At 40.6% G+C, this 24091-nt stretch overlaps 1 protein-coding gene across 1 annotated transcript in view; it reads left to right on the forward strand.

Annotated features, from left to right (window-relative positions):
- Nucleotides 1-6714: 6714 nt before the first annotated feature.
- Nucleotides 6715-24091, forward strand: part of PHEX (phosphate regulating endopeptidase X-linked) — a 177050-nt gene continuing 159673 nt past the window's right edge. Inside the window, exons 1-3 of the mRNA XM_054974975.1 lie at nt 6715-7150; nt 11056-11124; nt 12996-13157. Of these exons, the coding sequence (XP_054830950.1) occupies nt 7027-7150; nt 11056-11124; nt 12996-13157 (355 nt within the window). The 5' untranslated portion in view covers nt 6715-7026. The remainder of the gene's footprint in view (nt 7151-11055; nt 11125-12995; nt 13158-24091) is intronic.

The following is a 24091-nucleotide window of genomic DNA, read 5'->3' on the forward strand; positions in this document are numbered from 1 at the left end:
TTTTTTGCGCTTCAGAAGAACCTTCCCACAAATCTCCAATCCCTCCTCTTGCCATTACCCCTCCTTTAAATATCACACATGCGCCTGGTTCACATGCGCAATTGTATAATTCCCCCCCTTTAACTTGTTTTAAACAGTCCTTGCACTATCTACGTATACAAAGGGAATCACACTGCAGTGCTTGGTACATTGGATCATTCAGCAATTGGACTATCAGTCTAGGAACAACACTGAGAATGGAATGCGATTTCTGATTTTATTTTAAACATGGAATCGCATGATCATGCTGCTCTACTGTTTGCATATTTATTAAACATGTTTACATTTAAAACTGTGAGCGCGAAACCAGTGGTAGAGAACAGAGTACTACGCATCAGCAGTTTCTACAGAAGCTGAATGACAGGACAATGGTATAACAACCCTGCATGCGCTCAAAAAAAAAAAAAAAAAAAAGGAAAGTTGGGCGGGATGCGCCAATGTCATTTTTAAAAATACTTTATTTTTATGTTTGGGGAACTTTTTTTTGCGACAAACACCCACAAAATGCTCATGAGGATGATGCATGTGAAAGGTGATTTCTCGAAGTGGATCCGGAAGATGCGACTTTGGGACAGGGGAACCCCCCCCCCTAAAATGGAACATGTGGAAGTGTTCCTCATTTCTATATGAAACTCTCTTCTCTGGTTAAAGGAATACATTTTGTATTGAGCTCCAGTTTTGAACAAACTTTTGTTCATTTTGTAACTAAATAGATTCCGCATACTCAGTCTTGCTAGTGGTATAATTGAGCGGCTATAGCATAGTGGTTAAGGGGTTGAGTGAATCAGCATACTGCTGGTTTGAATCCCACCGCCATGAGTTCAGTAGGTGGCCTTGGGTAAGACACTCCTCTCAGCCCCAGCTCCCTAGTTGTATTGCAGGGATAATAATAACACTGATTTTTTTTAACCCTCTGAGTGGGGCACTAATCTGTCTAGAAGAATAGTATATATGTAGTTATTATTAATAGAGATACTAGTGTGTGTGAAAAATTAAGACTAGGTGGATAGTTCTATATGACCAGGGAACAGTGTAAATTTACTTGGCATTTTCTAAATTCAACATGAACACTGATCATAGCTCCCATAATTATAATACACAGGGAAGTTCTTTTTTTACACCCTCCAGTGATGATGTGAAATATTGTGTACTCTACAACTAAATCTGAAGGAATATGAATCAAATCATGGTTCTGTTAGTGGGAATCTCTTTGATTGCAACATTAGCCTTCTGTTAGCATTCAAGTGTTCTTGATGCTGATCCACACGTGCCCCAAGAAACCCTTTTAAGAAGCTATCACAAACTGTCTCGTTGCCGTGGCAGATTGAGGCCATTAATTTTTCATTAATTCCTTTAGTGCCTTTCATCTTGAGTATCTCCAAACTGTTTTTACACACAAAGGGCCTGAAGCAATGAAGTTGATAAAAATCAGGATATCAGTATATGATATCTACTTCTAAATTTTAAATTTTATTTTTTAAGAGTTTAAATGCCAATGTAGTCCCAGTCATTCTAGACCCTAAACATCAATCTTTCAGGTATTTATCCTAAAATTCAGATAACTCTAATATGCTGTTCATAGAGAAAAATAACCTTTGCAAATTGTATGGGTGGGTTGATTGCTTTCTTGAAAGTGAACTGGCTTAATATCTTCTGCCTCAGATAACAAAAAACTGTATTAATGCTGCGTGGGGAAGCTTACAGTGAAATTCTACACAGAGTTACTCCAGTCTAAATCTGTTTAGGATTTCACTGTTAATGTGTAAAATCACAGTGTTCATAGAGGCAGCTTCAAGTATATGGTTTAGATAACCAAGTGTAGAGCAGTGAATTCACTTAACTAAGGACTCAATGTACAAACACAAATTTAATGGCAGGGAACTATGAAGTCATAATCAATGTGGAAGCTTCCTTTTTGATGTAACGTGATTCACCAGCAGAGACTGTGCCTTGCCCTTAAACAAGCACTTTTTAAAACTTTTTATACTAGGCCAGCTGGTATAGCAGAAAGGTGAGCATAATTTTAAGATAAGGCTGAACTTCAGAATCTAATTTCAATGCTGAGGCTCAGTCCTGGAATGTATGAAAGAGCAATAGAGAGGAAGGTACCTGGTCATGTGTGATATATAATGCCAAGAAACTAATGTGTCCCAGTCTGTTTCTTGGTTCAGTTCATGCTCTGAGTCAGGTAGAAACCTGTAAAGTCACCATGACTGAAGTTTCAGAGCTGGGGTTGAACTACACAGGTGTAATGAGATCATAGCTTCAAGGTGTTGCACCTACATTGCATCATTCTAGCAAAGGACCATGAGTGAGAATATGTGCGTGGTCCTGGATTGGCTAATTGTGATCAGGCCAGTTGCGACAGTTTTGGATATAGCAAGGGTCCTCATTATAGCTCCCCGGCCCTCCAGAACTTATTGCTTGGGACTCTGTATAGTTGCTGAATGATTTTCTGCTTCCTGCTTTTGTGTTCGGCACTTGCTCATCTGGATTGGTGCCAGCCCAGAGTTTCTTTCTCTGGATTTTGAGATTTTTATTGAACTCTTTTGTTTTATGTATTGTCGAAGGCTTTCACGGCCAGAGAATGATGGTTGTTGTGGGTTTTCCGGGCTGTATTGCCGTGGTCTTGGCATTGTAGTTCCTGACGTTTCGCCAGCAGCTGTGGCTGGCATCTTCAGAGGTGTAGCACCAAAAGACAGAGATCTCTCAGTGTCACAGTGTGGAACAGATGTTGGCAGGTCATTTGTATCTACTCAGGAGGGGTGGGGTTGAGCTGAGTCATCCTGTAAGAGTTTCCCAGGGTGTGGAATGCTAATGGCGGGAGGCTTCACTGTATCCTGAGGAGGTTCTTTTGCATATGGATTGGTGCTTGATGTGCTAATCTTCTCTGCAGGGCTATTGTCGGGTGTAGAGTGTTTTGTTCTTTCCAATGGGATAACGAATTCTATGAACAGATGGATGGGGTGGCCATGGGGAGCCCTCTCAGCCCAGTTATAGCAAACTTCTACATGGAACATTTTGAAAAAACAGCTCTAGAATCAGCACCCCACAAACCTAGTGTATGGTTCCGGTTTGTGGATGATACATTTATCATTTGGAGCCATGGGGAGGAAGAATTGATGGGGTTTTTGAATCATCTCAACAACATCCACCTGAACATACAATTCACAATGGAGAAAGAAATCGAGGGAAAACTCCCATTTCTGGATACCTTGGTCATCCGCAAAGCAAACTTTCAGTTAGGTCACAAGGTCTACAGGAAACCAACTCACACTGATCGGTACTTACACAAAAACTCCAATCACCACCCACGACAGAAAAGAGGCATAATGAAAACATTAGTGGATCGTGCAAGACGGATATGTGAGCCGCACTTTCTCAATGAGGAAATTAATCATCTAAACCACGCACTTCAGGCAAATGGCTACTCCAGAAATGAAATCCGAAGAGCAATCAAACCCAGGATGAATTAAACAACCAAGGAAAAACAGTCTCCTACAGGAAAAGTGTTTTTGCTATATATCAAAGGAATTACTGATCAGATGGGAAAGCTTATGAAAAAGCATAACCTTCAAGCAGTATTCAGACCCACCCGAAAAATACAACAGATGCTACGATCAGCAAAAGACAGTAGAGACCCCCTCACCTCTGCAGGAGTATACCGTATACCCTGCAGCTGTGGACAAGTTTACATCGGGACCACAAAGCATAGCATCCAGACAAAAATAAAAGAACATGAAAGACACTGCAGACTTGGACAACCTGAAAAATCAGCAGTGGCTGAACATAGCCTGACTCAAACAGGGCACAGTATTTTATTCCAGGACACCAAAATACTGGACAACACTTCCAACTACTTTGTCAGACTGCACAGGGAAGCCATTGAAATTCACAAGCATAAGCAAAACTTCAACAGGAAAGAAGAAACCTTAAGAATGAACAGAGCATGGTTTCCAGTTCTGAAAAACACCAGGCTAACAAAACACTCTACACCCGACAATAGCCCTGCAGAGAAGATTAGCACATCAAGCACCAATCCATATGCAAAAGAACCTCCTCAGGATACAGTGAAGCCTCCCGCCATTAGCATTCCACACCCTGGGAAACTCTTACAGGATGACTCAGCTCAACCCCACCCCTCCTGAGTAAATATAAATGACCTGCCAACACCTTTTCCACACTGTGACACTGAGAGATCTCTGTCTTTTGGTGCTATTCCTCTGAAGATGCCAACCACAGCTGCTGGTGAAACGTCAGGAACTACAATGCCAAGACCACGGCAATACAGCCCGGAAAACCCACAACAACCATCTTTTGTTTTAGCCTGAAAGGTAATCATAGGCTAGGAGACTGAAAGTCTGTTTAAGTGTGCTAGAGTAGACTAGTTAGTTTTGTTGTTTTCCTCTCTTCACAATTCTGTGTCTGTACTTTTTTGCACTTCTGTTAATAAATTTGTTGGAGTATAACTTAGTGTGTTCTTTGGGAATTTGCAAGCTTCAGTCTGAATCCAGTACTTTGGCCCACTTTATTCGCAGCTAGAGATGGGCACAAACAGCAATACGAACAAAAAAAGCCACGAACAGCCCAATCTGCTGTTCGAGAACAAGCTGTTTGTGAGGCCCCATTATAAATGAACAGGCGGTAGTTGCAAGCCTCCTTGGTTGCTGTCCGTCAAGCCAGACAGTCTGGTACCTGCAATCAATTCCCTTGGCATCTTAGGTAGGGATTGTCTGAACTCTGTCTGAACTCCTGCTGTTGCCCTGGGAACCCCAATCGAAGCCCAATTTAGCTTGACAGGCAGGTCTTCCTTTCAAGTGTGGAGCTCCAAATTTGTTACAACAAGGGAGCAAAGACCAGGGGGGAGGGGGGCTCCCAGCTCTGACTTTGCAGACAGTGGAGAGACAGTTGCTGCTGGCATTTTGATAGAGAGAGTGCATTGGAGCTTGAATTTTCTTTGTATGTGGTGGGATAGGGATCTACCCCTTCAAATTCCAGGGCTGCTGCCAGGTTCTGGACCAAGCTATTATTTATTATTGGTACCTTTCCTAGTGCCTGCTCAGGTCAGGTTTCTGGGAGTGGTGCGGTAGGGATCTACCCCTTCAAGTTCCAGGGCTGCTGCCAGGCTGTGGGCCAAGCTATTATTTATTATTGGTATCTTTCCTGGTGCCTGCTCAGATCAGGTTTCTGGGAGCGGTGCAGTAGGGATCTTGACTTGGATGATGGCTGCTGGCCCCCATGAACAGCCAACCAGGAACATGTTCGTGAACAGGGCCATGTTCGTGGTTGTTCGTGAGTCCCTGTTCATGGATGGCAATGAACAACGAACATCATGTTTGATTTTTTTTCTGTTCATGCCCATCTCTAGTCACAGCTACCCAAATAGTTTGTTTAGTATAATTCAATCTGCAGGGTTGAGTTCTTGCTTATAAGGGCTGCGGAACGTGCCTCTCTGTTTCACAGCTAAGGTTTAATCAGAGAGGCTGGTGGCAGCTCCTTACCCTAGAAGTGAGAACTCCCAGTTTTAAGTGTTTTGCTCTGGATCTCCCACTCAGGACAACTTGTGGATATAGCCATCCATGATGTAATAGACTCTCTCTTTTATGCCGGCCACAAATCCTTCACATATCTGGAATTAAGAGGCAGGTTCTCAGTGTTAAAGGGTGATTCTAGGTAGACTTAAGCCTTTGTATTTCTCACTGTCTCTAGATATCAGTCACTGTGAGGGGACCAGAACATATTTGCTTCTACTAAGCGTCAAGCATTATTAAATGAAAGTAGTACATTTTAAAGACTTTGAAAACATTCTCCATTACAAAGCCATTTGTTACTTCCAGATTTAGCCTTTAAAAATTTAAAATCATTCGTTGCATGTATGTCTGGGCAGAGCCACTAAATCGGATAGGAAGACTATGTGAGCCCAGGTAGGCAGCCAGGGTTCCACTGAATAGCATACTGTTTCCATAACATGTATGTGTACATCTGTGTGTGTTCAGAAAAACACAAGGGGGCCCAAATGTGTTGTGTGTGGAAGGGCTCAGAAGGCATATTTCTCTGGCGATTCTCCACAGCCCTATGTGTTGGGTTCTTCTTCCAAGTGCTCAATTCTTTATTCGGTGCACTGTCCTTATACTCAGCCAGCATGCCTGCAGTGCATCTGTCCTCACTTCCTTGGAACAGAGTGCTATCTTTGGCTAAGATTTACAAAAGCACTACAGACACAAAAATATAACTTGCCCATGGTTGTTTTTTTTAAACCTTGTGTAGGTTGTCTTAATAACTGCTTTGCCCTGCACTTAAGCATGACTCTGATTTTTGGCACATGGTATTGTATACAAATCTCCCAAAATAAAAATGTTCTAAGATATTCCAAGGACTCCTTGCATGCTTTAAAAGGGATTTGTGCATGATGGCAATGTCTTTCTTCAATGAAGACAAACTGTGCAGCTAAGCGGGAAAAGAATTATGGTCAGCAGTTAATTAGGTTTCTTAAATAGGTGGCAAGACCAGACTCCGTCAGTTTTGCGTCTACAAAACGTTGTCAGAAGTTCAAGTCATTTTTAAAGAAAATTTATTGGTCCAGACTTTTTTTTTTTTTAATCACTGGAGGTTGGAATAGCTAAACCATCTGTTTTGGTAACATTGTGAAATGTTTATACCCTGAATTGCAGATAAGATATGTCTGGCTAACAGAAGCTCATAGAGACTTTGCAAGCGACAAGAGCTATAAATTAAATTGTCACTGCTTGTCTTTCCAAGTCCTAGTCGGAGGTGAAACTTAAGACTGCATTTGATGTGCTTCCCTACCCCCCACTTTGAAAAGACTGAAGGACTTGGAAATGGGTCCTGACAGCGACTTTAGTTATAATAAATAAGAGAGATTGGAAAAGTGTAGTCATGGTTGGGATGTCTCTGTAGCTGAACAGCAACAAACAGCAGTAGAAAGAAAAGTAGACTTCTTTCAGAGAGTTTTGTAAATCTGTCCTGATGGAAGGAGAAGCATCTGGGAGCTCAATGCCAGTGAGCAAGACAGCAGCCAGCAAAATTATCCGGATAGCCCTTGGTGTGTTTGTGAGCAGCACAGTTGTGCTTGGCATTGCACTTTTTCTGGGTAAGTTTCAATATTTGTGGCTAGCGTAAATGCAGCTTTTATAAGGCTCTTCAAAAGCCTCACTGGAAGGCAGGGGTTTGCTATGGTAATGTTTATATGTTGGGTTTGCTATGGTAATTGTGTTCTATTCCCCCTCCCCCAATGGAACTGTTAATGAAGTTTAGTTGGTGGAGGATCCAGCTTTCATGCCAAGGATCCTGAGGTTCCCCTCCTATTACTTTAGGGTTCTGAGAAGTCTGCAACCCAAGATTAATTTAGCTGTTCTCACTCTGCTATATGACAAGCTTGTACTGTTTGGCTCAAAACTGGCATAACTGTGTATCTCCACAGTGCTGATGATTTATGTCCTATACTCTGCAGAATCTGCCTATGGTAGTTGGTACCATGCTACTTCTGAATAAAAGGGGTTAATATCCCCCCCCCCGATAAATATTTAACTGTATATATTTTGTGGACATATTTGGGTTTCAGTGTAATAATGACTAACTAAAGGTGGTTTGAATAGAACATGCACATGTTTCTGAGCAGTTAAGAGATGGCTAGATGAACACTGGAGTTTCAGTTGGGCGAAAAAGAGAATCTAGGATATTATAAAATTGGGATGGCTGAAAAACAATGTTGCTTCCTTGATAGTTGAATGTTTTTATACATGCTTAATGCCGAAATACTGTATGAAACTCATTGCCAATATCCATTTATCAAATGATATACAATATATATATTTATATTATGGTACAATGGGTCATGTAATAAAAAAAGAATATAGTACAATAATACTGTGATTGTATCAATGCCATTCCTTATACTCAAAATTTCTTGGAACTATAGTTTGTGGACAGTGGGTGAGTGTTGGATCTACAATACGATTCTCAGCCTCTTCAATAAATACAGTTCTCAGGATTCTTCGGGTGAAAACACGGAAGTTAAACTATATAAAATCTAATTTAAATGCCATTCTAAATAGAAGAATGATGGTCATTTGCCAAATACTAATAAAGTTATTAAGAAAAAAAATACAGTTCTTGTGTATTCACAAAAACTTAACAGGCCATCAATTACCAAATACCACCTTTAAGAGAGTGTATAGATTATACTCAGGGTATATTCTACATGTAAAAAAAAAATCAAATTTAATATTAAGACTGAAGTTTTGTGCATACTTACTTTGGAATGAGGCTCAATGCTCATAGTGGGACTTTCTGAGTAAAGATGCATGGGTTTGACTGCATATTATGCAAATTAAGGCTATTTGGAGGTATTTCTTTTATATAAATTAGAGAGCAATCCTAAACAGCCCTAATTAAAATCCTATTCCAGTCTGATTGGGTTTACACACAGGAAAGTATTAAGATTGCACTATTAATCTGCTTTCAGGACTTGAATAATTCTATGGTTTTTCATTTTGGTATAATTTTGCAAAAAGTGTGTTACAGGTAAAACAAAGTTTTGGAAATTAGAGTCAGTAGGGCCATACAAGCAGAAGAGAAGGAGTAAATTCCGATAACACTTTGTGCAGATCCATTTTGGTTTTTGAGTTTTTACTAACCATTGTGTAAAATTTCTAAAGGTTTTCCATAGCCTTGAGGGACAGAAACTTGTTTTAAAACAAAACTGAGATTCTCAGCTGAACTCAGATGTACTCAGTACACATCATCCTGAATTCTGCTATTATTTCCATTTTCAGAGCTAAACAATCAATGCACAAACAAAATACATTTGCCAACCTCCAGGTGGTGCTTGGAGATCTCCCAGAATTACAACTGATCTCTAGGTGACAGATATAATTCCCTTGGAGAAAATGGCTACTTTGGAGGATGGACTCTAATCATTATATCTCATGAAAACCCCTCCCCAAACCCTGCCCTCCCTAGGCTTCACAAAATCTCTAGGAGTTTCTCAACCCAGAGCTGACAACCCTAAAACAAACAACTTAATTCACAAGAATGATATTTATTTAAATGGGATTATTGTCATGGGCACAATTGTGTGCAGACTTGGGTCATCATACAAAAATGCCTATTTTCAGTAATATGTTTTAAATTAATATATACTTTTACAAACTTAGAACAAAGCTTTAATTAAAAAGCGGCAAACTAAACTTTACAGGATTATGCAGATGTGCAGTAGCAATTTAAAAACCAACAAAAGTTATTTCAGCATCAGCTTCTGAGAGGCAGAACTTGCTTCTGTTGATGCATATTGCTAAATATAGAGAAGAGGGGACATAATAAAGAAAGGCTGGTGTAAAACAAGATCCAGTTCAAAAGAGAAACCCATTCACCTGGATTAGGTGTGAGTTACCTCCAATCAATAATAGAAAATAAACATCAAATCTAATGAAATCTAGTGAAATGAGAGTGGAACTCAACACACCCATCCCTCCTTTACAGTTGATTATTTGGTCCACTATATCATATCCTGCACCAGATGTGATGTTTATTCTGCTTTACTGTTTTTGATTAGAAGTGTCTCACACTTACTCAAGGCAAATGACATTTCTTAGTCTTTAAGGTGCTACCAGACTCCTGTATAATTTTGCTTCTACAGACTAACACAGCTATCCTTATGGAATCGTTAAACTACATGCACACCAATGGGTGTAGATCTTTCTTTCCATTTTCTTGTTCAGATTTACTCCCCAGGATGTTTTTCTTTTTATGGAATACCAAATACATGTGGTATAGATAGATATGTATGTGTGTAGTTTCAGATGGGTGGCTATGCTTTCTGTAGTAAAGGAGCAAAGTTGTGGTCCAATAGCCCCTTAGAGACTAACTAGATGTCTACAGTATGAGCTTTCAAGAGTCAAAGCTCTCTCTAGTTGGTCTCTAAGGTGCTACTGGACCTGAATCATGTATATGTGTGTGTGCATGTGTGCATATTTAAAATATATTCAAGAATATATGGCTGTGTGGCATAGTTCATGCAGTGTCAGATTAGGATCTGGGAGACCCAGGTTCAATTCCTCACTCTGCCATGGAAGCTTGCTGGGTGACCTTGGACCAGTCACACACTCAGCCTAACCTACCTGAGAGGGTTGTTGTGAGAATAAAATGGAGGAGAGGAGAATAATGTAAACAGCTTTGGGCTTCCACTGAGGAAAAAGGTGTGGTACAAAAGATGTAAATTAAATTAAAATAAATAAATAAATATGTATGTGGGTCTAGGAGTACAAAATAGTCACTTCCACCTACCTCATTTTGCCCTCCTGTGAGAGCAAGAGAGCAGGTAATCTCATGCCTGCTAATCTGTGTTGATTTTGAAGCTTCAGCAATGGCAAAAACTTCTCTAGGAATTTAATAAAATGTTCTTTACAAGTGGATGTTATCTCCATGCCATGAAAAGCTTCACCTACCCATTTGCACACATTAAGCATCAGTTAAAAGGACAGGATACTTTTCTCCAGGCTGCTGGTAACCCTACCTAGGGCCTAACCTTGGATGCTTTTGATACCAAGTACAAACTTTTTAAAAACAAAATTGTTCAGACATTCTGTTTAGTTGTACTTGAACCCTCATACTCGGCACTCACTGATTATATTGACAGCTGTTGCTGGATTGGTGTGTTGTGTTTTTAACATTTCACTTCTATTTTGTTGCTTTACAGACTTCTAATTTTTTTTAGTGATCTCAAAGCTATTGATTTTTGTGGCTTTTAAAAAGTATATTTTCTTTTGATATTATTTCTAGCTGCTTCAATCATTCTCATTGGAGAAGGCAGCTAAAATTATTCTAAACAAATAAATAAGATATTTATATGTAAATGAGATGTTCTGTACTGAAAAAGCTGTATCTCAAGTGGAGTATTTTTAAAAGCCCATAACCACATTGATCGTGATAATTTTGAGCCAGAAGTAAATTCATCAAATGACAAATGTTAATTCCAGTTTCTTTTCTCTTTTGCAGCTTGCCAAGGTCTCATAAAATTTTATCCTAAGCAACAGATTTGCCTGACTCCTGAATGTGTTGAAGCAGGTAAGTAACTTATTTCCTTTTTGCAGCAATACTCTAATATGCAACTGTTATTGCTTAAAAAGTATATTGTTTTGAAAATCAAAATGCAGCCTTCTCATCATAAATTTGAAATGCAGCTGCACTTCCGTGAAGCTAGTTTTCTTTTTTTCAAGTTATGGTTGATAAGTGATAGAGGTGAGTTTTGTGCTACTATCTTAGGTCCTTTTCACACTGGGACTTTAAAGCATTTCAGTATCTGTTCTGCTTCTCATGTTTGCAGGAGTTTCACACTTGTAAGGTAGTCATGGGATGCAGTAATGATGTTTGTCCGCGGTATCCTCGATTCCTCCTTCCCAGGCATATTTCAGGTTTTGCCAAAGAGGAAAAAAAATACAAGTGTTTTGCACAGAACTTTGGAAACAAAGCTGAAGGAAAGCTGCTGGAAGGGGATGAAGCCGCAGCATTTTAACCCTTTCCTGGCTTAGCTTTTTAAAAAATTAGAGTGGAACAGGCACGTAAAGTACCTTTTCCCGTGGAACTCTGCTACCAATTGCCTATCCAGTGGACACTGGTTCTAACATTGCAACGTTATTATGCCTGCTCAAAGTAAAAAAAAAAGTGTGATGTGAGTTGCAAAGCCTTGAAAGCCCGAAACTGCACCAAGGCTTCAGAGCCCATCTAAAATAAAAAACAAGATGCTAAATCGAAACTGCCTTGGACAGTGTGGAACATGGAGGTGCCATACTGAAGTCATTGCTATTGTGGTGAATGCTCATAAATGGTGGTTTAAACTGTAAGTGCGAAAGAAGAAAAAGGCCTAGCTAAGTGGTAGCAGATTCAGGACCCTGGGCCCAGGCTACTTACTTATGAGGAGCTTCTGGGCAGTTGTGTCCGTAGAAATTAAACAAGAATGCTCTCTATTGAGAACCTGGGGGAAAGAAGCATTGCTGAAAAAAGGTGCAGATGAGACCTGAACTCAATCTGGGTTAATGATTTTAAATATATGCTTAGTCTTCTTTTATATTTATTGTTGATACCAGCCTGGGGTCCTGAATGTGCTGGGAGAAAAGTAGGGTATATAAGTACCAGAAATAAATATAAAGGAATGGACTAATTCTAGTTGATATTTTTAAACAGGAGACAACAAAGGGTAAATTATTTATACATAGATATCTATAAAATATTTCAAAATATTTAAAACTAAGTCCATACACAGTTGCAACATCTCCTGAAGATGTTCAATGAGGAGATTTCCCTCATCTCTTCATAGAGCTAATTCCAGAGTGGAGGCCACAATAGAAAAGGCTTGGGCTCTCATTGATGCCAAGAGGGCCACCGTAAGTGGTGGGCAGGGGGTCAGCAAATGGCAGTTTGAAGATGACAGTTGATGCCCCAGTTCTTCAGATATGTGATCACCATACCATGAAGGGCTTTAAAGGTCAACCAGCACCTTGGATTGAACTTGAAACAAACTATCAGGGAATGAAGCTATTTCAAAATGGGCAAACGTATATGTTCCTATCAGCTAGCACCTGACAATAACTGGAGTGCCACATTCTGGACCAGCTGAAGTTTCTGGGTTGTCTTCAAGAGATTTGTCGGTGAGAAGATCTTGGAAAGAGAAGCTTCAATTGAGTGTAGAGGGCAGAATGTAGGCAAGAAGCTGGATTGACCAGTAAAGATATGAATGCTTAAAGAAAAGTTGTTTTGAGGTTGGAAGAAATAGTAGCATATCTGAAAACAATCGAGTAGCCTGCGGAAAGGGAATTATAGATGGTGATGGAACAGTTGTTAATCAGGAATTCAGAGGGCCTTTGAATGAATATTGCATAATTAAATATAAAGTTTAGTAATGTAAGTATATTTTTATGAAATTGTTTGACTCTTTCCAGCTGCAGCCATCATGAGCAAGTTAAACACATCAGTGGATCCCTGTGATAACTTTTTCCGGTTTGCTTGTGAGGGATGGATACAGAACAATCCCATTCCTGAAGATTCCTCAAGTCACGGAATTTATCCTTGGCTGAGGCATAACGTAGACCTCAAACTGAAAGGTAGGTAGCTCTTATTGAAAAACCTCAAGAGTCTATAACACTAAGGGTTGCATTCACATATTAGTTGAATATTCTGCTATAGCAATCAACCATAACTGAATTTTCCTGTGTAGGCTAGACATTATGAACAATTATTGTAGTCCAATGATAGTGTAATGTCCAGTAATACATAGAGGCAGCCACTGAATTGGCATTGATAGAATATGATTAATGGGAAGTTGAAATAAGAGAATGCTGTGACAAAAAGGCCCTGTGGGCACCTGTTACTGCCAGAGGAATGTGGCATAGATCTTATTTGCTAGATCCCTAAGAAGTTTTCCTGTCAGCTTTATTCCAAGATTCCCTAGCACAATGATATAGACAGTCATTTATTCATTTACTTTATTTATTTACATCATTTATACCCTACCTTTCTCCTCAATGGGGACCCGAAGCAGCTTACAATTTTATCTCTTCTATTTATCATCAGATCAACTTGGTGCAGTAAGTTAGACTGAAGGTGCATGACTGGCCCAAGGTCACCCAGTGAGTTTCCATGGCAGAGTGGGAATTCGAACCTGGGTCTCCCGGATCCTAGTTTGACTCTAACCACTATATCACAGTGGGAGCCTCTTGTGGATCTTCTGAGCACTGTTCTCCGATATGGTACCCAAACCATGTTTCAGGAAAGTCGATAAGGCAATCTCCAGTAGGGCTTGTGGTTAGCAGATGGTTTCCACCTTGAAACAGCTGTTACCATAGAAATGGGTAAGCTGCGGGTCTTATACTAGGACTTGAAGTAAAGCTGACTCTCACAACTAGAAACACTCTTTACTCCACCAATAGGTCATCAACTAGAGATACACTTGTAACCAGAACCTGTATTTTGGAGATTATCCTTCAAATTGCAACTCATTTCTCCAACTCTATGTCTAACTTGAAAGTAGGGAAACATTAGAGAATAAGGGAGCTAAGCAAGCTCTCCCTACCTTCTCTTTGAAGGGTAAGCCAAATTTAGGCATTGTTTAGATGCAGAGACCCAATCCTGTCCTACCAGTTTTCAGAAAAAGAAAAAAATTATAGTTGTATCATGACTTACAAACAGCAAAAGCATGTTTCCTGTTTGTTGAAATAGACCTACTCTCAGAAAAGGAACATAAAAGTCTGATATATACATCTTCTAGCCCTGTGTGTGTGTAAAGTGCTGTTAAGTTACAGCCAATTTATGGCAATCCTGTAGGGTTTACAAGACAAGAGACAAACAGAGATGGTTTGCCATTGCCTACCTTTGTATAACAACCCTGGACTTCCCTGGTGGTCTCCCATCCAAGTACTAACCAGGGCTGATCCTGAAGATCAGAACCAAGTCTGTCAGTTTTGCTAATCAGGCATGCAACTTTGGGATGTAAAATGGCAAAATAATGTCAAAATGAATAGCTATATTGCTATAAACCCATGTTCCTGTTTTGAAAGCTTTACACTATTGATAACTGAAACTTTAGTTTACTAATAAGGCATAAGAAAATCTCATTATGTTTCCGATGTCTCTGACAATCTGTGCCCAATAGCCAGGATAATAAAGGTAGCTCTTGTGCCAATTCCTAAAGATATTTAGTATTAAAGGAAGACCACATCACTTTCATTCCACCGGGAGATTACAACAGAAAGGACAACTGATGTGAGATAGGCTACAAGATCCATGACAATCTCAAATGGAAAAGATGCTTCTTTAAATGGCTATTATCAGGGATTACAGATTGTGGTGTAGTTATATACCAGCATGCTGGTTTAAAAGAAAGCTATAAAGTTTTCACAACTTCCCTTAAACATGTTTATTTTTAAAAAGTAGTGTTGTTATAGGGAAAGGAATCTCTTTTCCCTAAATTCACTTTTTTATTCCTCTTCTTCCCTTTTTTCTCTTTTAAAAGAGCAAGTTCTCTTTGATTTCTCTTTAAATAATTCAATGCACACTTTTGTCATTTTAACCCTTGCACTTCTTTTATGTTGCACGCCATAGGGTCGTGTTTCAGTAGGAGGATAAGGTTTGGAAAGACATTGCCTGCCTCTGAGCATTTACAGAGCAAAATTCTAACATTTTGCAGAACCTCCCTCACCCCTACTCTTCACATTTCTCTTTGATCAAAACAGAACCAATTAGAAACAGGCTCCAAATCGATGGTTGTTGTGGGTTTTCCGGGCAGTATTGCCGTGGTCTTGGCATTGTAGTTCCTGACGTTTCGCCAGCAGCTGTGGCTGGCATCTTCAGAGGTGTAGCACCAAAAGACAGAGATCTCTCAGTGTCACAGTGTGGAAAAGGTGTTGGCAGGTCATTTATATCTACTTAGCATTCCACACCCTGGGAAACTCTTACAGGATGACTCAGCTCAACCCCACCCCTCCTGAGTAGATATAAATGACCTGCCAACACCTTTTCCACACTGTGACACTGAGAGATCTCTGTCTTTTGGTGCTACACCTCTGAAGATGCCAGCCACAGCTGCTGGCGAAACGTCAGGAACTACAATGCCAAGACCACGGCAATACTGCCCGGAAAACCCACAACAACCATCGTTCTCCAGCCGTGAAAGCCTTCGACAAGGCTCCAAATCCCTAAAAACAAACAAAATTTTGGATTTCAGAGGAAAATTAGGTAAAGAGGAGTTAAGAAAATTCCCCTCAACAATGCAATTAAAAAGCAGATGAAACCTGAGCTGTGACCAGCTTCCTTTGTAGTCTGGCAACATGACAGGGCGGATGTGAGAAGTGATTCTTAAATTATCTGTCAGCAAGAAAATTGTGAGAATGCATTCATTTGGGATCAAAAATAGTTTGGGGTGGAAATCTGTAGGAAGGGAGATCTGAACATTTTCTATTTGTGTTGGATTTTGTACTGCAAAACCATCTCAGTATGGGTGTTACACTGACCCACATGGAAAAAGAGAACTATAATTTTGAAGTAGCAAATCAAGCTTTTATAATAATCCTGAAACCCAGCAGCTTTACAAAAGAGGTTGAGTAATCATTAATGCTAATCTTTAACACAGTGTGTTTTCACTGGGCAGCCAGCATTCTCCATTCTGAGACTAATTGTAGGATAAAGTAAAGGGCTGTAATGTAACCTTTCATTTAGTTCATACAGAATTTTAATATGCTCCTTTGAACCTCTTATGTGATTTTGCCAACATAAACATATTGATGCAGGCTACACTGGTTGTTATCCTCTGTGATAATTTAGTCTTCAATCCTTAGCACACTTAAATATAAATAAAGTATATTGACATCAGTGGGACTTCATTTTATGAAATTGTTTACTAATGGATTATTAGTTTTCTGAGCAGCATTGTGGACATGAAGAAGTAGGCTCAAGTTGGCAAGCACATGCAGCATTGCTTTTCAAGAATTCTTCATGAGATAGGAGGGCATTTTATAGATATTGTTGGGCCCAGCAGCTCTAGCAGGTGCACACACTTCTGATGTAGAATTGAAGATCTGTTCAAGCAAAGACTGCCCTTTTAGCTTCAAACTCAGAATTAGTTCATACTTTGCAGCTCAGCGTTGAGAGGGCAGTGGAGGGGAGGAGGATCGGGCCATCCAGGTAAGTCTGGAGGCCGTTACTTACCTTGTACTTGGGGTAGAGACTTGTACTTCTGTTTTTCCTGTGAGTTCCAATCACCTGGAACTCCTAAATCTCAACATTGGCATGATTAGCCATTTTACACATTACGGTGGAAGTTAAGTTTAAAAAGCGTAATTAACTTTCTCCCCCAGTTATCTGGAATTTATGGCTTTTCCTTTTGGAATGCTACATATATGGAATGACTAGAGATTCCTAGCTAGGACTTTCAACCTCTAGGTGGGGCCTGAGATCTCCCAGAATCACCACTGAGCTCCAGGCTACAGAGATCAGTTCCCCTGGAGAAAATCAAAAAGAGTCCAGTAGCACCTTCAAGACTAACCAATTTTATTGTAGCATAAGCTTTCGAGAATCACAGTTCTCTTTGTCAGATGCATGGAGGGCCAAAAGAAACTGGTCAGATATAGAGGAGGAGAGGGGAGGACGGAGTAGATGCAAACAACTCCTTCTGATATGGAGATCAGTTTGCTTCTGTAAAGGAGTTAGCCGTGTTAGTCTGTAGTAGCAAAATCAAAAAGAGTCCAGTAGCACCTCCAAGACCAACCAATTCCACTGCAGCACAAGCCTTCAAGAATCACAGCTCTCCCCGCCAGATGCTTCTGATGAAGAGAACTGTGATCCTCAAAAGCCCACGCCAGGTGCCACTGGACTCCCTTTGATCTTGTTTCTGTAAAGGAAATCAGTTACCTGTGATAATAAGATAACCATTCATAGTCCCTATTCAGTCCCAGCTTGACAGAGTCAAATTTACATATGAATTCCAATTCAACAGCTTCCCGTTGGATTTTGTTTTTGAAAGGTTTCTGTTGAACTACAGTGACCTTTAAGTCTTTGATGGAATGTCCTGGTAGATTGAAGTGTTCTCCCACTGGTTTCTGGACGTTGCCATTTCTAATGTCAGATTTGTGTCCATTTATTCTTTTGCGTAGAGGTTGGCTGGTTTGTCCAATGTACAGAGCAGAAGGACATTGTTGGCATATGAGGGCATATATCATGTTGGAGGATGAGCAGCTGTAAGAGCTCAGCTATTTTTATTAGCATTTTAAAAAATTGCTTTGGTATAATCCAGTAGAGTTCTTCTTAAATTATTCTATCCATGTGACTTCACTTATACCGTTTCTACATTACTTTCCTGACTCTTAGGCCTTAATTACGTGACTGCAGATTCTTACCATGTAGATGTAGTTTCTGCCCATGGTAGCACTTTAGGGGAGGGGTGGCACTGGTTAGGAACTAACCATACATATAGTGTATCTCTACACAAGACATCTTACACAGTGATGCTCAAGTGAAAGATCTTGCACTTGTTTTCCCATTGTGGATATGCATGCACTGCTAGGGAGACAGAGTACACTGGAATATAAGACCACACAGAAAGTAAGTCACTTGAGCATCCCCGTGTAAGATGGCTTGTGTAGAGAGACTCAAGTTCTTAAGCTACCACTGATGCCCTGCTCTGATTTTATTTATTTATTTATTTATTTATTTATTTATTTATTTATTTATTACATTTCTAGACCGCCCTCCCCGTCAGACAGGCTCAGGGCGGTTAACAGCATACAACTTGCAACACACAGTCTAAAAACAATAAAATGTTTAAAAACAGTCTAAAAACAATAAAAACATTATAAATAAACATTAAAATACTATTCCATATACAATAAAATTCCATATACAATAAAATTGGCAGTTATAAATATTAAGATACAGTGGTTCTTGTGGGTTTTCCGGGCTGTATTGCCATGGTCTTGGCATTGTAGTTCCTGACGTTTCGCCAGCAGCTGTGGCTGGCATCTTTAGAGGTGTAGCACCAAAAGACAGAGATCTCTCAGTGTCACAGTGTGGAAAAGATGTTGGCAGGTCATTTATATCTACTCAGGAGGGGTGGGGTTGAGCTGAGTCATCCTGTAAGAGTTTCCCAGGGTGTGGAATGCTAATGGCGGGAGGCTTCACTGTATCCTGAGGAGATTCTTTTGCATATGGATTGGTACTTGATGTGCTAATCTTCTCTGCACGGCTATTGTCGAGTATAGTGTTTTGTTAGCCTGGTGTTTTTCAGAACTGGAAACCATGCTCTGTTCATTCTTAAGGTTTCTTCTTTCCTGTTGAAGTTTTGCTTATGCTTGTGAATTTCAATGGCTTCCCTGTGCAGTCTGACAAAGTAGTTGGAAGTGTTGTCCAGTATTTTGGTGTCCTGGAATAAGATACTGTGCCCTGTTTGAGTTAGGCTATGTTCAGCCACTGCTGATTTTTCAGGTTGTCCAAGTCTGCAGTGTCTTTCATGTTCTTTTATTCTTGTCTGGATGCTACGCTTTGTGGTCCCGATGTAAACTTGTCCACAGCTGCAGGGTATACGGTATACTCCTGCAGAGGTGAGGGGGTCTCTACTGTCTTTTGCTGATCGTAGCATCTGTTGTATTTTTCGGGTGGGTCTGAATACTGCTTGAAGGTTATGCTTTTTCATAAGCTTTCCCATCTGATCAGTAATTCCTTTGATATATGGCAAAAACACTTTTCCTGTAGGAGACTGTTTTTCCTTGGTTGTTTGATTCATCCTGGGTTTGATTGCTCTTCGGATTTCATTTCTGGAGTAGCCATTTGCCTGAAGTGTGTGGTTTAGATGATTAATTTCCTCATTGAGAAAGTGCGGCACACATATCCGTCTTGCACGATCCACTAATGTTTTCATTATGCCTCTTTTCTGTCGTGGGTGGTGATTGGAGTTTTTGTGTAAGTACCGATCAATGTGAGTTGGTTTCCTGTAGACCCCCCCCCCCAACAGTATTTATTTATGCCAATAAAGGTTGCTGTGCTGAGTTGAGCTGGGTTGGATAATAGTAACATACTTTGTAAACTGCTCTAAGTGGGCATTAAGTTGTCATGAAGGGCAGCATATAAATCGAATGTTGTTATTATTATAATAATACAGCTGGGGTGCTGGGACTGAGAGCCAAGCTACAAGTGACGCCTTACACAGGTCGGACACTTGTCAGCTTCCCTCAAGTTTTTTTTTTGAATTTTTTTTAATTTTTAATATCTAAGACAAAAACCTACAGAAAAAAAACTACAAAAGTAAATGGGAAGGGGAAAGGGGAAAGAAGAAAAAAAAAGGGAAGGAGGGCTGGGAAAGGGGGGGAGGCAACATACAAACAATAAACACTGCACTACAATGCTTTCCCTTCATACTGCCATAGTTAAAGTTTTAAACCTTCATAAAGTAATGATGGAGTGGTTGACCTTACAAAATACAAATTACAGCCCAAATTCAACCTTCTTCCCCCCCCAGGCCTCGGACACAGTTCTCTCTGAGCAGCCGCAGCCACTGCGCTTGTTGCCTCCCCCCTCCCTTCAGGCTTCAGATCTTCTTCTTTTTGCTTGGTGTCTTGCCCAAATTCTTGATTTTTGTCCACAAAATCCCTTAGCTGATCTTCTGAATTTATCTTGTAAGCTTGATCTTTATAATTGAACCAAATTCCTTCCGGAAATAGCCATTTATACTTTATCCCTCGTTCCCTCAGGAGAGCTGCGAGCTTTTTATACTTAAATCTTCTTTTCCGAACTAGAAATGGAACGTCCATCAGTATCTTGACTTTATTTCCCAGAAAGTCCAAGTCCGCATTATATGAGTTAAATAGGATAGTGTCCCGGACCCTCCTAGATGAAAACTCAATAAAAATCTCGCGAGGCAGCTGCCGCTTCCTTGCATATTTTGAAGAAGCCCGACGGACTTCCAAAATGGCGCTTTTTACCTCTTCCTTAGTTGCCCTCACGGGTGTCGCCAATAATTCCGAGGCAAGCTCCCTTAGATCCTCGTTTTCCTCCTCTTTAACATTCTGGAGATGCAAAATAGTCTGTGTTCGTTCCACTTGCAGCCCGATCAGCTGGTTTTCCACCAGCTTTAGCTCCTTGTTCGTTGCTCTCATGAGTGACGCATTTTCCCGAGCAGACTTCTCTGCCCCCCCCGCTACTTCCTTAATGGCTTTCACATCGCTCTCAATTAAGCCCACCCTTTGATCTGTTTCATTCAGCTTGTCAACAAAGGGTTTTATGGCTTCGATGACCGACCTTTTCACCAAATCCTCGAGCCGACTCCGCTTTTCCCTGCAGGGCAGCCGAGATTGACTTGCCCAAAGCGGGACTCTGCTTTTTCGCTGCCATTTTAGGGGGGGGGAACCGCCAACCTTCTGAAACTCAGCGAGGGGGAAGAAATCCGACTCTTCTTAACTTCAGATCCCACCACTCCTTCGCATACGCTTATAATAACAGAAGGGATTCGCTTACTTACAGGCTTCTGCCTAGTCCTGTTCTTTGCCGTTTTCCGTGGCCCGGCAGCATGCAAGGTGCCGCGCACGTCTGCCGGCCTCCATGGGGACAAACGGGCAATTTACCCCCTGCCTCGATTTGCCAGAGGGCTCTTCCCGCAGCGTCCCGGACCCTGACTCCCTCCCTGGGAGTCCTGGGGGCTAATCTTTGCAGATCAGCCGCCTGGTCAGGCTGCTCGGGCGCTTCCTCTCGGACCTGCGAAGAGGAGCGTCCGACATGGCCGAGAAAACGAAACCGAATGACCGCTTCCCTCAAGTTTTGATGGGAAATGTAGGCGTCCTGGTTTTACAGCTTGGCTCTCCATTATAGCTGCAAGACCAGGATGCCTACATTTCCCATCAAAACTTGAGGGAAGCTAACAAGTGTCCAACTTGTGTCAGGCGTGACTTGTAGCTTGGCTCTCAGAAGAGTGGTTTAACCAAGGCCACCTACTGAGTTAATAGCAATAGAGGGATTCAAACCAGCAGAGTCCTGACTCAGAGACCCACCACTTAATAACTATGCTACAGCAGCTCATATTGCATGCATGCCAAAGAGAAATAATGTAAACAGCACATCTTTGCGTGCAAATATTATGCAAAATACACGTAATTATGTAAAACTTGTCATTTGCTTTTCACTGCCAGTCCTCAACACACATAGCCCATCCATCCACATCATTCCAAGGAAGAACTGTGATTTGCATATGGCTGGTCTTCACATACAGGCCATTTTCACATGTCTTACCTGCTGCCGGAACATCACACAAAACACCCAGAATACAGCGTCTTCTCACACGAAATCATAAATACTATTATCCCCACAACAACAATCATCCTGTGAGTTGGGTGGGGTTGAGAGAGCTCCGGAGAGCTGTGACTGACCCAAGGTCACCTAGCTGGCTTCAAGTGGTGGAGTGGGGAATCAAACCTGGTTCTCCAGATTAGAGTCCCGCGCTCTTAACCACTACACCAAACTGGCTCTCGCACCAAAATGGCTCTTATTATTGTGGGGATAATAATAACATTGACTTTGTTCACTGCTCTGAGTGGATACTCATCTGTCTAGAAGAGCAATATAAAGGCACTGTTTTTGTTCTTGTTGATTGCCAATAATGATCATGTTAAAATAGTTTTATTTTAGTTATTTATATTATTTATAGTTCACCTTTCTCAGCGAGATTCAAGGTGGATAACATAGTGCAAGTCAATATGAGCTACTGCTGAGATGTTCCATAAACAATGCAGTAGTTTACAGTGACATCAGAACACAGTAGTATAGCCTACAGTCCCTATCCCTTGTCCAAAGCATCTCCCTGAAACACTTTAGTAGAGTACAGCTGACCTACCTGGGTAAAAAAAGGCTTCCTGAATAACTCCGTTTTGCACAGTTTCTGGAAAGCCAGGATAATGGGAACTTTCTTTATGTCCTCTTGGAGGCCATTCCACAAGATGTGGGCCACTACAGAGAATGACTGTGTACGGGCAGTTATCTATTTTGCAGGGTGATACCTGCAGAAGACCCTGTTCAGATAAGCAAAGCAGATGTGGTGGAGTGTAGGGATAGATTGAGTGACTACAGTTTTTATTATCTGCAACTTAGATGCAGAGCAGTAGAAGGTGCATCTAGTGTTTCTAGAAATGCTGTATTTATCTTTGCACAATTTGTCACGTAAATATTTTATTGGCAACCTCCTTTCTTTTTTCAAACAAGTGTTTCTTTTATTGATCCTCCTTAGATATCAATAGCCAAGGTGTTGATATTACAACTGTAGAATGGTCTTCAAATCAATATATATAATAACCAGAAGGAATATGATACAGTAGATACATATGCAATTTAGTAAAGCAAAAGTTTTGATCTAGGACAGTGATCCAAACAAGAATGTAGAAATTAGCAACAAGCACTTAAGAACAAAAGCAAGGTTTCCAGTTGCTACTAAAAACAGCCCCAGAATGAGATGAATGATGATGTTTTTGGTGGTTTCAACGTTTACATAGTTGTCTGTCTAAAATGTATTTTTGGAATTGGATGGTGGGAAAGAGGTGCTTAGGAAAAGTAGCAGGGTCAAGCAAAACACATGAAGTGGTAAACCTGACATGTTCGCTTGACCTTCTGTGCGTCTAAAGGCAAAGGAAAAGAAAATATTTTGACTTCTAGTTGTACAACAAAGGAAACCAATGATCTCCTCCTTGGGCTGTAGCCAAAGTTACTCACTACGTGTGGCTGCAAAATTTCAGTTAATTTGTGGGAAGGAGGGGCAGAAGGTGGTGAAATGGTTGGGGCTGTCCAGTCCCTGAATATGTTCTGGGGAGAATTCAACCCTTAGACTGAAGCATTTGGCTATTCCTGGTTTATGTTTTCCACTTAGACCTTTTTAGCACTTTGTTCACAGCCTTAGTAGCTAACAAGGATTTACATACGCACCCTGAAATTTATATGAAAATATCTTCCTATTCTTTAATAGAAACAGTCATGTCACAAATTAAAGCTTGTTATCTGAACTGAATAGGGCAGGTGAGCCTGATCTCATCAGATCTCAGAAGTTAAGCAGGGACGGCCTTGGTTAGTAATTGGATGGGAGACCTCCAATGAAGACCAGGGCTAGAGAGGCAGGCAATGGCAAACCACGTCTGTTAGTCTCTTGCCATGAAAACCCCACCAGGAGTCACCATAAATCATCTATGACTTGAGGGTACTCTCTACCATCTGAAATGCATTGGGTGATGTGAAACAAGTGCTACAGGTGGAAAAGTGCATGCCACATACATGTCTTCCTCTCCTCTTCAAGTACTGTTTCTGGAAACTAAACATATTTTATGTTAGGTAATCATTTCCAGAATATTACTGCTTAAATTTTTAAAAGGTTAACTAATCATTATAGAATTATATACCATGCTTTGTTATCTTTAAGAGAATGAAATCTTAGGAAGCAATTTCTAGGCACTATAAGATATAGCAAGGAAATCAGTGATAAAGAATAATTTGCACAAATAGACTTAGCAAATAAGCTAAGTCT

This window comes from Eublepharis macularius, chromosome 3, assembly GCF_028583425.1.
Source record: "Eublepharis macularius isolate TG4126 chromosome 3, MPM_Emac_v1.0, whole genome shotgun sequence".
In the NCBI taxonomy this organism is placed as follows: Eukaryota; Metazoa; Chordata; class Lepidosauria; order Squamata; family Eublepharidae; genus Eublepharis; species Eublepharis macularius.